General features: G+C 41.4%; 1 protein-coding gene across 1 annotated transcript; it reads right to left on the bottom strand.

The window, feature by feature from the left end:
• Window positions 1-359: 359 nt before the first annotated feature.
• On the bottom strand, window positions 360-10557 carry LOC115205962 (uncharacterized). The gene is made up of 5 exons (XM_029772419.1): window positions 10440-10557; window positions 9105-9437; window positions 5987-6117; window positions 4630-4710; window positions 360-966 (listed from the first exon to the last, which is right to left on the bottom strand). Exons 1-5 carry the CDS (start codon window positions 10504-10506, stop codon window positions 904-906), a joined length of 675 nt encoding a protein of 224 aa, XP_029628279.1. The 5' UTR covers window positions 10507-10557; the 3' UTR covers window positions 360-903.
• Window positions 10558-15544: the final 4987 nt, after the last annotated feature.

The raw sequence follows: 15544 nt of genomic DNA, 5'->3' as shown, positions 1-15544 counted from the left end.
ATTGACTGATCGGTTCTGTATCGGGGTGGTAATTCAGGAAAAATCCACTGCCTGACAACTGACCTACTTTCGTATTTCATTATGTAACTCGGCAGCACACACACAACTTAAATCTTTACACTGACAGTGCCAACATTGCTACGTGGTATTTTAAACAGTCAGTGGAGATCATCAAGCTTTACGGTTCAAACCGTGGTTTTTCACTGATAAAATCTCCATAATTATGTTTTCATACTGAAAAAGAGGATTGGTGAGCATGAGCTGTTGTACGCACAAGGACACACTCTTAAAATGAATGATTACAAATATTTGCATCAGTTTTAATGACCCAGTCACACACTAAACAGAGACAAAATAAATTGAGTTTGGTTAAAAAGAGTAACTTTATTTGAACTAGTCATTTGAGACATCTCTTCAGGGTGTCCTTATTACAAGCATGGCCTAGTCAAACTATGTTCAAGATGTTTCATTCTACACAACCACTACTATACAGAAAGATGTAAAACCAATTTTCTGAAACAGACAACAGAAAATTAAGTTGAATAACAAACCAGTCTTATTCTCAAACAGTGAACTGGGTGGAAAATAGCTTTTCTTGATCTCTGAATAAGTGAACCAACCAGTCACCAAAACAATTTACTTTTTAAGAGCTGGATCTTGCAGCGTTCATTCGCAGCACACCTGTATGAATGTTACTCAAATCTGAGTTGTTTTAGCGGAGGTTGTTTATGTACAAAACAGGAAGGAAACAAAGGCAAGAATGAAAACACTATACATCAACAGTTATGTATAACTGTGAGCAGGACTTCTTCCGCATGGTATTGGTTCTGTGGTGGAAAATGGGACAAGCTGCAAAGCAGCCGTCTGGGGGGTGGAGGAAGATGTGGGGGAGTACTTGACATGCTAGTAGAGGCCTCCTGTCTGTTGCTGGAAAACGTCGATCGTATCTTCATCCTCCATTTCCAACTGCCAGGAAAAAGGAAGGAAATTAAGTCAATTTGATATAAAACCCGATTTCATTAGATGACATGGCATTTATGACAAATGTACATAAATTATCTGTGAATGGAAAGCTTTCGTTAGACATTTTGCATTTAACATTCTTTTGGCATGCACAAATATTCATTGGTATTCTCAAAACAGAGAGGAATGCATATATCGGGGGTGGGTCTAATCCTGAATGTTGATTGGTTAAAAGCGCATTCCAGCCGGTGTCTATTCCACAAGTTACCACCAGCTAAATCTATTACGTTAAAATGCCTATTTACTCTGTTCCATCTGACTGCGCAATCCACTGTCTCATCAGCCCAGCCATAAACTTGATCTCCACTATAAAAAGCATCTAGACATTATCTCACATTTCTTTTAGACTAACATTTTGTTTTCAACAGCAGAGATTTGTATAAACCTTGCTGTCTGTCTCTCCAGCTGTTCCATGTTAATGAACGTGTAGGGGTCGAGAGTCAAACGAGAGAGCAAGGCAGGCAGTGTTTCTCAGCCAGTCGAAATCATGAATAAGCTGGCATAATTTTTTTGGGATATATACAAAGAAATGTAAATGGGGGGGGAAAAAAGGTTAAATGAAACGAAGTGCAGCTAGTTTGCAGTCTTTCCAGCTTCAGTTTGAAGTTGGTGTTAACTGTGTTGTTGGCTAGCTCCTCTAAACAACAGTGTCCTAACGAGAGAGCACATTTTCTATGCCAGGCGAAATTTCGCCTCATTAGCTCATTGTTATGGATGTATCCAAATAAATGTCACTAGGAAAGAGCTTACTAACACCTGCGAAACGCCTGTGTGTAACTAGCATAGTCATACCAACGCCTTACACCCTGACTACACCGCTCGCGTTGCAGAGTGTTGGAAAATACATTTTGAAATCTATATTATTCCATTATTGCACCCACACTGCTAGCACGCGTCAACGAGCGCCTGCGTTGCCAAGCTCTAAAATAGAAGTCTGTTCTATTTGTGACGCAGATTGCGCTGCAAGTCCTGCCTCTCCCATCTCCTCATTGGTTAATAGAAGCAGGTACCCATGTGCCATCTCTTCATTGGTTATACCCACGTGGGTGACTGAAAGACGAACGAGGTCGGTGGCGGTAATGCACCTAATTTATGAAAGTTGCCAATCGCAATATAAAGTCCAGAGAAGAAAAGGCCTGGAAGGAGAGATGACTAGAAATGATTCGGTTGACCGTTTTGTGTGGAATAATTTTCAGAGTAGAGGACCTTGTGCATTTCAGCTAAAATAACAACTCAATGTTTTTATATCCTAGGACAAAATAGCTAGCAACAGCAAGCTAGCTAAATAGGACAAATTAGCTAGCAAGTGCAAGCTCGCTAGCTAAATTGCCATATGTTTAATACTTTTCGACCTTTGCCCAAATAAATAATTGGTTCAGAGTTTGTTTTGATATTTTAACCTGTGTGTCGTGAACATGTTTGGTGTGGGGGGACAAAATAAATGTATGCACGATGGCGTACGCGCACAGCCGGTTTGGGTTCTGTGTAACTAACATCTGCGTGACGCCTGCATGTTAATCAAAGTCATAAGGTGCATAGGTTATATTAATATTAAATCTCAAGCATAAATGTTACAAACGTACAGTTTTTCCTGTGCAAGCCGACATTCCGAAGTAGCCTCCGAGTGTAGCCTAAGGCTTGTGTATTTCCTGTTATCGCTAATGGCCTAGAAAAAATTATGTCCAATCTATAGGTAATCTGTCTTTCCCTCAACACCTCATGGCATGTTATCTTGCTATATACAGATCTAAATGTTGTTAACCAATCACAGACTGTTACCAGTGCCCTGTAGCCTACAACAGACAACCAATAAGAATTGTGTTCATGGCTTTCAGTCAAATAGAGGAGTTCATAGGCTTTCCCAAATTGTTAAGTTTAGTGTTAGTTAAGGGTTATAGTTTAGGGTTCAGGGTAGGGACATCCTAAGGAATCCGGATAGCAGTGACCATTCATAGTGTCATATTCGTGTGTGTAGGTGGCAGAGAGGTCAGGCGCAGGAGAAACCAACTTGGGGTAAATGGAGTAGTTTAATTAATATAAAACAAAAAAAAAAAAAAACTATGTACATAAATAAATAAACATGGGTAAAATAACCCGTCGCGCACCAATACAAAACACGAGCACATAACAAACAATCTGACAAGGACATGGGGGGGAAACAGAGGGTTAAATACACAACATGTAATGAATGGGATTGGAACCAGGTGTGTAGGAAGAGAAGCTAAAACCAATGGAAAATGGATCAATGATGGTGTGGGGTCGTGTCAATTCAAATCTGGTATTAGAACAAATTATTTGGCAAAGAGTAACAAGTTTTCTTTGTTCTTTAATTATTGCAAACACGTGTATGGTAAATAAGTTGTTCGTATTGTAATGAAACAGCAGGGAGCAGGTTTCGAACCCTCGACCTTCAAGCCCGAAGTCCGGCGGTCTATACGGTCTCGCTGTGACACCACGCAGGGCAGACAGAGAAGAGAGCGTCACATCCTATTGTTCTTCCTTATATACTCAAGACAGTTCCCGCTCAATGCTGGCCTGTCAGGGCGAGGATGAGCGTGGTTTAAACTTGCTCATCCTAACATCGGCGTGCAGGCAGGTCCCAGCCTAGTGAGGCACTTCCTGTTGCCGGGTGTAGTTCTTGTCTTCAGCAGTTGATTTATCCGTAGTTTATATACTTAATATTGTAGCATAGCTTCCCCGGTATATTATATAGGTTATGCAAACAAATAGCCAGTTCAACCCTAACAATGGCTAGAAGACCGGTGACGTTGACCGCCGAGCACCACCCGAACAAGGAGGGGCATCGACTTCGGCAGAAGTCGTGAGAGACGGGCACGGCATTTGAGAGCGTGACATGAACTCGACGGAAGTTTGCCGCGTTCGAAAAAAACTTGCCTCCATTAACAGTCCATGTTTATTCATGGCGGTAGTTTATTCATGGCGGTATTTCATGGTGCTAGTAAGACGTTAGCTGACCTCGTAAGAGGTATCAGTAGCTTCACGGGGCTTAATTATGGCACGTTAAACCCCCCATACAGCTTAAACAAATGCAAACGCAGCTACTGTTATTCTGTCTGCACTGTTTGACGGGACTGTAAATTAGCCGTAGATGGCTAGCTAGCAATCAAGGGATAAGGACGTTGCCAGCCAGCATGGCAATGGAACATTTAGAACGAACGACTGGGCCGCGTCCATAGATGCAGAACAACTGGGTCGCATCCCTGGCAACCAAACCAATAGAACGAACCAGTCAGCTTGGGTAGCAACCCTAGATGTGTCGGGACTATATTTTGTGGAAAGATGAAATAGTATGAATAAAATCATTACAATGTTTAATGCAAATATGTCAATCATTATTTGAATATGTTGGTAACCCGTATAAAAGTGATAATGCCCTCGAAGCCAATGTTTGGAGGAGATATTGGCACGGTTTGCCGACCCTCGAGTTCTTCTCGGGCCTAACAACACCCGTGCCATTATATCCTCCGAACATCGGCTCCTCTGGCATTATCACTTAAATGTATAATTGCTGGAATAGTGTTGTTCAAGCAAAATAGAGTGAATTCACATAACAAATCAATTCCTCACATAAGACTCCAGGCTTACCTGTGCAGGTGTGTCTGTCTCATTTATTAGCTGTCCATCGAACCGGACTACTGTCACTTCTCTACTATGTGAATGAAGACACTGCAGAAAGGAAGGGATGAGAAGATAAGGAAGGGCGTTACTATATTGCCACTCCATATCCACGTTGGCCGACATTTTTATCAGATAAATGAAGAAACAACAGGATAGGGAGGGAAGTGGCTTCTGCTCAACAAAGCCTGTAGAGCCTGGCCTACTTCCATGACTTCACTGGTCTAAAGAGACACAAGATCCATTAAGGGTGGGCACGCACGCACACACAGCATTGAGATTAGGCCTACTTTTTCCTAAATAAAAATAGTTTCAAGCACTAGACGAGTGGACAGTACAGAATCAGAACATTTTACTCATTTAGCAGGAGCTTTTATCCAATTAGGGTTATTAGGGCACCAACAGATTTTTCACCTAGTTGGCTCGGAGTCAAACCAACAACCTTTCGGTTACTGTCCCAACGCTCTTAACCACACAGAGCTGGGACACTGGAATAATGAGGACGATGAAAAGGAAGATGATGAAGACAACACAGCCCATAGCGCTCGTCTCCTGTCACAGACAATATAGACTACATCTGACAGTGAACAGATCAAAGAGATACAAGTGTATAAAAGGGTGCATGTATCTCGTTCTCTCTTCAATGAGTTTCCTTGTCCTCAATGGATAATATGAGCTGTCATCGTTCATCAACCCCTGTATTCCCATAGTTAGGGTCAGGACTTTTTCCAGGTCATTAGGGAAAAGTTTCTGGGCCCATATTCATAAAGCGTCTCAGAGTTCATTATACCTGTACACATGACATACGTGGAGTACACAGTGCAAATAAATGCTTAATTACAGGTTCACCTCTCGACAGTAGGAAAGTAAATAAGAGTACAAAAAAGAAAAGCCCGACGAATAAGAACGAGGATAAAAATGTTGCCAACATATTACAAGGAGGCACTCAAACAGATAGTTCAGAGCTTCTGGTCTTTTCTATAACCTGGCACAAACTGGGATCTGGGGGAGGGGAATGGGCAGGGTATATGCAAATTAAATACTGTAGTATTTACTATAGTTAAGTCTGTTTGCGGACTGTAGTGTTTTTGCAGACAATTCTGTAGTATTTACTAGTGTTTTTTTTTGTGATAATACTGTAGTATTTACTATAGTATTTTACAGTATACTACAACATATAGTAAGTACTACACATGATTGAGGAATACTACAGTGTGTAGTATACTACAGAATTCTATAGAATGTACTGTAGTATTCTATAATAAACTGCAGTATTTTTTTCATGTGGGCACACACACACACACACACACGTTGCTGTAGTACTTACCCTGGGGATGACCCAGATGAAGAGGATGAGCAGACTCAGGAGAAGCACAAAGCCAGCAGTGACAGCTGAGACCAGGACCAGATACCAGGACATTCCTAGCCCGGAGGACGAATCATTCTGGTCACACTCCTCTGTGGTACAGCAGGGTAGCACACATTTTTCAATTCAGTACATATCATAAAAAATATCCCCAGGTGCAATTCGTTATAAAAGAGATGTTGAAGAATCCAATACAACTCAACAAACTGACCAATCTAAACGTGTTTAGAAGTTACAGCCTGGTAGCTCAAGTTAGGATTAGTTCCTATGAGACTGTGCAACTCAGAGCTCACATTAAGACAATGGTCCTGAATCGTTCCCTAATCCTCCTCTTGACCCTAACCAATGTTCCCTCTGAGCTCCCCTCGGACTTCCACACAGATTAAACATCAGCACGCACAGAGAAGCACAAGATTGAACTTCAATCAACTTTCTAGAGTTTTCCCCTTAAATTAACACGAACAACGCTTCGCTCTGCTGTGGTAATTGTGCTCGAATCAACGCATTTTTAGCCACTTTCAACACATCGAAACAAAATGCACTTTGTAAGACTTTGTATGCAAAACTAACTGTGCAAGAGATTTTCTTGTAGGCAGCGCACATTGAAGTACGATTCTATCGAATTGACATGCACGACTCAGGCCCGTACTCTACATAGACCGGTGCGCCATAACTAATCAGAGTTGCAGTAGGCCTATATGCAAATAGCCATTGCCATAAACAGATCTGTGCCATTCACTTTGAACAGGACAGCATGAGTAGTCCTGAGTAGATGCACTTGTTTTGAGATCAAAGCGAGAGCTGCATGTAGCCAGCCACCTGTGCACATTTGTTCATATTCTTTGCTAGTGAGTTATTAGCCTAGTTATAGATAATTTCTAGTCAACAATGGGGGAGTGGTTGCTTCCCACAAGAGCACAAAATGTGTGCATTTCTAGCCATCTTTGAAAAGCAAGTCAGGTAAAGAGCTTTTTTTGTCTTAAAGGGGCAGCACAGATAGAACAATGAAACAGATATTTCAAGCATCCGCTTGGCGTTTCCACTCACTACCAAATATGGTAGTGAGAGGAAGCCAACTGGCCCGCAGTGGGTATTTTGGCTGACATGCTGCACATTCTCTTATCGATGAAAAATTTGACTTCAATACAGTTTTCCGTTCCCAAAACTAGAATGTTATAAACAGAGTGGACTAAGTTTTGTAGACTTTACTCTTTGCAAAAGTTTTTTAAAAATTGCGTTGTTTAGAAGGAGTGCATAGGCGAATTGAGTTACTGCACACGCGCACTTCAGAGTAGGCATTCCCTAACGGAAATATGCAGATTTATGCTAGAACGCACCAATAGGATCTCACTAGCTTGTGCTTGGCTCTGCCCACCTCCTTGTCTGTTCTGCCCACTATGACTCATTTGTTCCCAATGGAAATGATAGGCTGTGGTCCATCTTGGTTAAATAAATATCTTTGGTGGCAGTGTTGTATTTTGAGACAGTGTTGAATAAGCTAAGTAGCCAATAGGCAGAGGGTAACATTTGTCTGATTCTCTGTAGTAATGGTATAGGAATAATAATGAATTGTATTTTGTAAAATGGTTTCTTGCATCAAACACAACATAGTCACCTCCTTGTCTGAAGGACAAGTGAATAAACAGGTTAACGTCAAGCCCTGCATGTTTTTTAATTAAAGTCTCATAGAATGTAGGCCTACATTGAACATCACACATTTGCTGTTAGTGTAGGCTGAATGATAGAACAGCTATTTCCATGTTAAATGTTATGGGATGCATTTTTCTCCATTGTTTTTGATGGTAGGCCTACATTATAATCAAATAACCACAGTAGCCTACTTGCCCACTGTTAAAACTGTACCTTAAAGCGGGTACAGCCTCAGTGATCAGAGAACGCGCGCCAGTATATATATATATATATAATTTACCTTTATTTAACTAGGCAAGTCAATTAAGAATAAATTCTTATTTACAATGACGGCCTACCCCGGCCAAACCCGGAGAACGCTGGGCCAATTGCGCCGCTCTATGGGACTCCCAATCAGAGCCGGTGTTACATTCGTCATAAGGATGAGACCAAGGTGCAGCGTGGTAGGCAACAAAAAAAATCCTTTATTAAATGAACACCGTCAAAAGAAACGAACGTCAAGTTCTGCAGGCTTCAAAGCAGCTATACAAAAACAAGATCCCATAAAAACCCAGTGGGAAAAGGCTGCCTAAATATGATCCCCAATCAGAGACAACGAAAGACAGCTGCTTCTGATTGGGAACCATATCAGGCCAACATAGAAATATAAAAAACATAGATATACATAATCCAGAATACCCACCCAATCACACCCTGACCTAACCAAATAGAGAAATAAAAAGGCTCTCTACGGTCAGGGCGTGACAGCCGGATGTGATGCAGCCTGGATTTGAGATGCAGTGCCTTAGACCACCGCGCCACTCGGGTTGCACAACATTTTTACAATGTTCAAATCTGCACCGGGCATACCTGAAATTTACTCAGTGCCAGAAAAAAATAAAGGAACATTGACCCTATTACTCTTCAATATTTGCAGATCTGAAGGATCTGGATTGGTATTACCCGGGGAGAAGCTTCCAACATATAGATCTGTATATTTTACTATGTATTTATATATTTCTGCAACCAGCCCTGTTTACATGTATATCCACCTATCACATCTAAACTGACACTTACACACACCCACCCACCACTTATGCTGCTGCCGCCATGCTGTTTACAATTAGTATTATTATTTATCCTGCTCCGTCACTTTCTCCTAATCTCTGCCTGTGTACATATCTACCTCAATACTCCAGTATCCCTGCACATTGTACAACTGGTACTGACCCTGTATTTACTGTAGCTTCCTATCTTATGTCTCGTGTTTTTCAATTTTATTATTAGATATACAAGTTTGATATTGAATACTGCACTGTAGGGTAAGGCTTACAAGTTAAGCATTTCACTGTACTTGTGCATATGACCACAAAAAACTTGAACATTGAAGGGTGCAGTAAGTGCCAAATGGAGGGTTAGGGAACGAATCAGGACTGGCTGAGACACTCACCATTCACCACCAGCAAAACAGCTCCTTCCCCCTCAGTCTTCTCATTCTTGTGTGTCTTATAAACACTATACACACACCAGTAGGCCCCAGAGTCCTCTATGGTCAGGTTTGTGATGGTGATGTCCATTTTGTTGAGTCTTCCATTAGTCATCAATCTAAGTTTGAACCTCTCATGGAGGGTTAATTTTTCTGTTGCCTGGTAAAAGTAGAGGACTTCAATCTCTTTTGTCCAGCGCATGTACACACTCAGGTTTTCTTGGTCTGGCAGAGAGGTGCTGCAGTGGATGGTCATAGTGTCTCCCTCCTGCTTTCGGACCAGCAGTCCCTTGCTCCCTTTGATGAGCAGATGGGAGAATGGAAGAAAAACACACCATACAGAACCAGTCAAAAGTTGACACCTACTCATTCCAGGGTTTTTCTTTATTTTTACTATTTTCTACATTGTAGAATAATAGTGAAGACATCAAAACTATGAAATAAAACATATGAAATCATATAGTAACCAAAAGTGTTAAACAAATCAAAATATATTTTATATGTGAGATTCTTCAAAGTATGTGTTATTTCATAGTTTTGATGTCTTCACTATTATTCTACAATGTAGAAAATAGTAAAAAATAAAGAAAAACCCTGGAATGAGTAAGTGTGTCCAAACTTTTGACTGGTTCTGTATGTGTCAGATGTTTTTAGTTTAAGGATAAACCAATACCAACCAGTTAAGGAGATCTTCACTTCCCAAAACTAGTTTCACACAAGTCTGGGTCTATTTTTGGATTATGAATACAAGGAACCATATACTACTCTACTCTCATTTGAATATTGCACTTGAAAAATAAATGACTTAAACAGCCTCTTGTCTTGTACATCTATGATATTGCAACTCTGTAGATTACAGTGGACTCTATAGATTAGTGGACTCTATAGATTACAGTGGACTCTATAGATTACAGTGGACTCTATAGATTAGTGGACTCTATAGATTACAGTGGACTCTATAGATTAGTGGACTCTATAGATTAGTGGACTCTATAGATTACAGTGGACTCTATAGATTACAGTGGACTCTATAGATTACAGTGGACTCCTGAAAAAGGCAATGGCTTGGGACTGTCGTGCCAGAGTATGTAGTTGTCAGGAGCAAGCTTTTGAAAATCATGTCATTGAAATGAGACTGGAAAACTGTATTGTACTTAAAGAATTCTCATTTATTGAAAGAGCACTTATCAAGAGTCGAATGTACATAATATATTTCAAAGTGTAAAACTGATTAGATTAAATGTTAAATCAAAAACTATTTCCATCACCTCCCAAAAGAAAACAAAAAACACCACTCACCTTTCTCAGCCAGGGTGCAGCAAAGGAGACAGAGGAAGATTGCACAACACAGACAGAGTGCAGACATCGTGCTAAAACAACAAGAGCTTCACAACTAACAAATAACAGGAAATAGACAGTATGTCTATACCACAGTGATGTCTGCTCTAGAACCACTCCACCAATAGGAACACGAAGTAGGCCTACTTTACGGTTAGGTTCTGAACAAATGAGGTAGGCATAATAAACCAAGAAATTACAAAATAACAGAGAATCAAGACCTGAACTTATTTCAGTTGCAATTGTGGGTGTCAGTATGTGACAGAATCATATGTTAGGGAATCATAGGTTAGGGATAAATGAGGTTTAACAACAAAACATAATTATTTGATTTGAACTTTTACTTCACTACATTCCAAAACAAAATATGTACTTTTTACTCCATACATTTTCCCTGACACCTGTGGAGGAAATGAATATTCATGACATACTATACTGTTTAATTAGACATAGAATGCTGTTTTCTACGTAAAGATTGTCCATTGTTAAATGCTAGTATTTTTTTATAACCTGATACAAAGTTGCCTTTGTGACTTAGTCACAAGACTGGGTGATTTCATAAGAACCGTTTGGGTGTGACCGCAGCATGTGACACATCCCGTGGTTTTCTGCAGGAACTCAGCTGTATGGGAAGTTGCAGGAAGGAGCACATTATAGTGTGAACTGTGACAAACGCAGTTATATGGTTGAGCCCTTGTGCTATCAACCTCACGCTATCTTAATCTGCACTGAATAACCAATCGCCTTTTAGACACTATGCTCCGCCCATTTCCACCCATCTGCTAAACTTCCACAAAGACAGAGGTTGCATTTTCTATAAAAGCTGAGAGCCAACGCTATTCGTTGGGCTTTCTGACTATGCACTGTTGAGTGATTGTCATTTATTGCTTCATTTTTACAAATCTTATAATAAAGTTATTTGATAGAATCTGCAGTCTCTCTTCCTATAGAATGTCTACCACACACCCAAAAGTACTGGTTACATTTCAAATGCTTAGCAGGACAGGAAAGCTGCCCAATTCACAAACTTCCCTGGTAATCCTTACTGCCTCCGATCTGGCGGACTCACCAAACACAAATTATTCATTTGTAAATTACGTCAGTGGTGGCTATCCGTAAATAAATGTAAAAAAATAAAAATAAATTGTGCAGTCTGGTTTGCTGTATATTTTAGCAATTACATTTACCTTCGATAATTAAGTATATTTAAAACCAAATACTTTTAGACAAGTAGTATTTTACTGGGTGGCTTTCACCTTTACTTGAGTCATTTTCTATTAAGGTATCTTTACTTTTACTCAAGTATGACAGTTGGGTATTTGTTCCACCACTGTTCACTACTGTTGGATTCTGGGGTAAACTTTGAACATTGTTATACTCAGAAGTATAGGAACATTAGTTACATAAGAGACATGAAGCGTGCCATAATGAAGTTTGGGAGGGGCTGAGTGCAGGGAAAACAATCGCATGTGACAGTACTGATATCACTTAGTTCCCTGCTTAGCAAGAATGATGCAATGTTTAGCGATAAGGTGGAGACTCCACCCGAAGTTGGGTATGAATACTACCACGGGGGGGGGGGGCATGTCTGTGTCTGAATTACAGCTGTATTGACCCTTTGGGAAGAATTAAACTTGGTTAAGCTTCTCTAGTGTCTGAGTTATTTACTCAAAATTAGAACCTAACACTACATAACATATTCTCTAGTCCCAGACATGAGAGGTGACTGATTCAAGTATTCTATATCAGCTATGTTTTTTTAAAAGGCAGTAAATGAGGATGGCAGTAAACTTAACCTGGGTATGTGGTAAGCTGATCCTCCAGACAGTGGAAGTTAAGCTTTCTACACATTTCTGTACTGAATGAAATATTATCACTACCTTTATAAAACCATGTCTATCTTTATTTTCCAAACACAATTCAACACAATCACTTTGTCTTTTAATGATTTTAAGCATATTTTATCACAGGCTTAACACCTTACAAAGGCTTTGTACTTTTTAAAACATTTTTAACATAGGCCAGGCCCTGTTGTCAAATCAAAATTGTATTTGTCCCATGCGCTGAATACAACAGGTGTAGACCTTACAATGAAATGCTTACTTACAAGCCCTTAACCAACATTGCTTTAAGAAGAAAAATGTGTTAACATAGATAAAAGTAACAAACAGCAGCAGTAAAATAACAATAGCGAGGCTATATACAGGGGGAACCGGTACAGTAAATGTGCGGGGGCACCGCTTGCAAGCCTCCCTTTTTCCTCCTAACATAACGATGGTCATTAATGCCAAAGAGTTCTATTTCTGTTTCATCAGACTAGAGGTCATTTCTCCAAAAAGTACGATCTTTGTCCACATGTGCAGTTGCAAATCGTAGTTTTAATGGCAGTTTTGGAGCAGTGGCTTCTTCCTTGCTGAGCGGCCTTTCAGGTGTCATGACATTGCCCTCTTTGGACACAGCGAGCACCATCTCCCTCTGTCTCCTACACCCAGGCTGCTGTGTTCAGAGATGGTCGTAGTCTCCTCAGGAATTTATCTCCTCATGGCCACAGTATAGAGAGAGGGTGAGTTTTCATAGAGAACAAAGGAATTTCTTCCACCTCACAGAACTGGAGGTCCGAACAATATTTATGTTCTGGAGAATGTATAAAAGATTGGTGAAGAATCCAGCTACGAACTGGTCCGTTTGGTACAATTTTGTGGAACTCATGAGAGACAATAGGCCATACATTACCATAACACGTTTATCTAATAGCCTCAGTTATGATGCTTACATCTAATTGTTGTCTAAAATGAATGAGTGAGGATGGAACTGTTTGAAATTGTGTAATGTGATTTTGGACTGTTTAATGAAGGAAACTCCAATTTCCCTTTTGGAGTTTAAACTAATCAGAGGACCACCCATGAGCACAGTTATGGTCTGGTGTCATGGGACAGGCCCTTTTCTGCTCTTCCGAATAAAATCCCCACCTAGGTTTTCTATCACCAGACCAGCTTACCTCGATAATGAGAGGGCCAAGGTTTGAGATGAGACCAGCTTACCTCGATAATGAGAGGGCCAAGGTTTGAGATGAGACCAGCTTACCTCGATAATGAGAGGGCCAAGGTTTGAGACGAGACCAGCTTACCTCGATAATGAGAGGGCCAAGGTTTGAGATGAGACCAGCTTACCTCGATAATGAGAGGGCCAAGGTTGAGAGGAGGCCAAGCTTACCTCAATTACGAGATGGCTAAAGGTTGCAGACCATGCATTTCTCTTGCTGAACTCTTAACCATACCACGTGGTTAAACTCTTAGACTAACGATACCGACAGAATAAGAACAAGTCTTTGATATTAATTACTAGTCTGCAGCTAGGAATTCAGTATGATTGAACGTGAAGACTGACAACCACCGAAAACAGCTAATCTATAACAACATGAATGAATGTACTCAGAGAGAGAGAGGAGGGAAGAGAGCGAGAGAGAAGACTCTCCAACGACACACTGAGCATAAATATACTGCTCAAAAAATAAAGGGAACACTTAAACAACACATCCTAGATCTGAATGAAAGAAATAATCTTATTAAATACTTTTTTCTTTACATGTTGAATGTGCCTTGACAACAAAATCACACACTAAATCAAGGAAATCCAATTTATCAACCCATGGAGGTCTGGATTTGGAGTCACACTCAAAATTAAAGTGGAAAACCACACTACAGGCTGATCCAACTTTGATGTAATGTCCTTAAAACAAGTCAAAATGAGGCTCAGTAGTGTGTGTGGACTCCACGTGCCTGTATGACCTCCCTACACGAACGCCTTGGCATGCTCCTGATGAGGTGGCGGATGGTCTCCTGAGGGATCTCCCTCCCAGACCTGGACTAAAGCATCCGCCAACTCCCTGGACAGTCTGTGGTGCCAACGTGGCGTTGGTGGATTGGAGCGAGACATGTCCCAGATGTGCTCAATTGGATTCAGGTCTGGGGAACAGGCAGGGGCCAGTCCATAGCATCAATGCCTTCCTCTGGCAGAAACTGCTGACACACTCCAGCCACATGAGGTCTAGCATTGTCTTGCATTAGGAGGAACCCAGGGCCAACCGCACCCAGCATATGGTCTCACAAGGGGGTCTGAGGATCTCATCTCGGTACCTAATGGCAGTCAGGCTACCTCTTGCGAGCACATGGAGGGCTGTGCGGCCCCCCAAAGAAATGTCACCCCCACACCATGACTGACCCACCGCCAAACCGTTCATGCTGGAGGATGTTGGCAGGCAGCAGAACGTTCTCCACGGCGTCTCCAGACTCTGTCACGTCTGTCACGTGCTCAGTGTGAACTTGCTTTCATCTGTGAAGAGCAACAGGCGCCAAGTGGCGAATTTGCCAATCTTGGTGTTCTCTGGCAAATGCCAAACGTCCTGCACGGTGTTGTGCTGTAAGCACAACCCCCCACCTGTGGACGTCGGGCCCTTCATACCACCCTCATGGAGTCTGTTTCTGACCGTTTGAGCAGACACATGCACATTTGTGGCCTGCTGGAGGTCATTTTGCAGGGCTCTGGCAGTGCTTCTCCTGCTCCTCCTTGCACAAAGGCGGAGGGTAGCGGTCCTGCTGCTGGGTTGTTGCCCTCCTACTGCCTCCTCATGTCTCCTGATGTACTGGCCTGTCTCCTGGTAGCGCCTCCATGCTCTGGACACTACGCTGACAGACACAGCAAACCTTCTTGCTACGCTCGCATTGATGTGTCATCCTGGATGAGCTGCACTACCTGAGCCACTTGTGTGGTTTGTAGACTCCGTCTCATGCTACCACTAGAGTGAAAGCACCGCCAGCATTCAAAAGTGACCAAAACATCAGCCAGGAAGCATAGGAACTGAGAAGTGGCCTGTGGTCCCCCACCTGCAGAACCACTCCTTTATTGGGGGTGTCTTGCTAATGCCTATAATTTCCACCTGTTGTCTATTCCATTTGCACAACAGCATGTGTAAATGTATTGTCAATCAGTGTTGCTTCTTAAGTGGACAGTTTGATTTCACAGAAGTGTGATTGACTTGGAGTTACATTGTGTTGTTTAAGTGTTCC

This window comes from Salmo trutta, chromosome 1 (assembly GCF_901001165.1).
Source record: "Salmo trutta chromosome 1, fSalTru1.1, whole genome shotgun sequence".
NCBI lineage: Eukaryota > Metazoa > Chordata > Actinopteri > Salmoniformes > Salmonidae > Salmo > Salmo trutta.
The sequence above is the reverse complement of the archived record's forward strand: the minus strand, read 5'-3'. Positions and strand labels throughout refer to the sequence as shown.

Bases quoted from the DNA above. Each gene is read 5' to 3' on its own strand.
- LOC115205962 (XM_029772419.1), bottom strand. From the start codon at position 10,506: ATGTCTGCACTCTGTCTGTGTTGTGCAATCTTCCTCTGTCTCCTTTGC. The intron at 9,438-10,439 runs GTGAGTGGTGTT...TGCTCATCAAAG, and splicing joins CTGCACCCTGGCTGAGAAAG to GGAGCAAGGGACTGCTGGTC. The intron at 4,711-5,986 runs GTAAGTACTACA...TCCTTTCTGCAG, and splicing joins TCATCTGGGTCATCCCCAGG to TGTCTTCATTCACATAGTAG.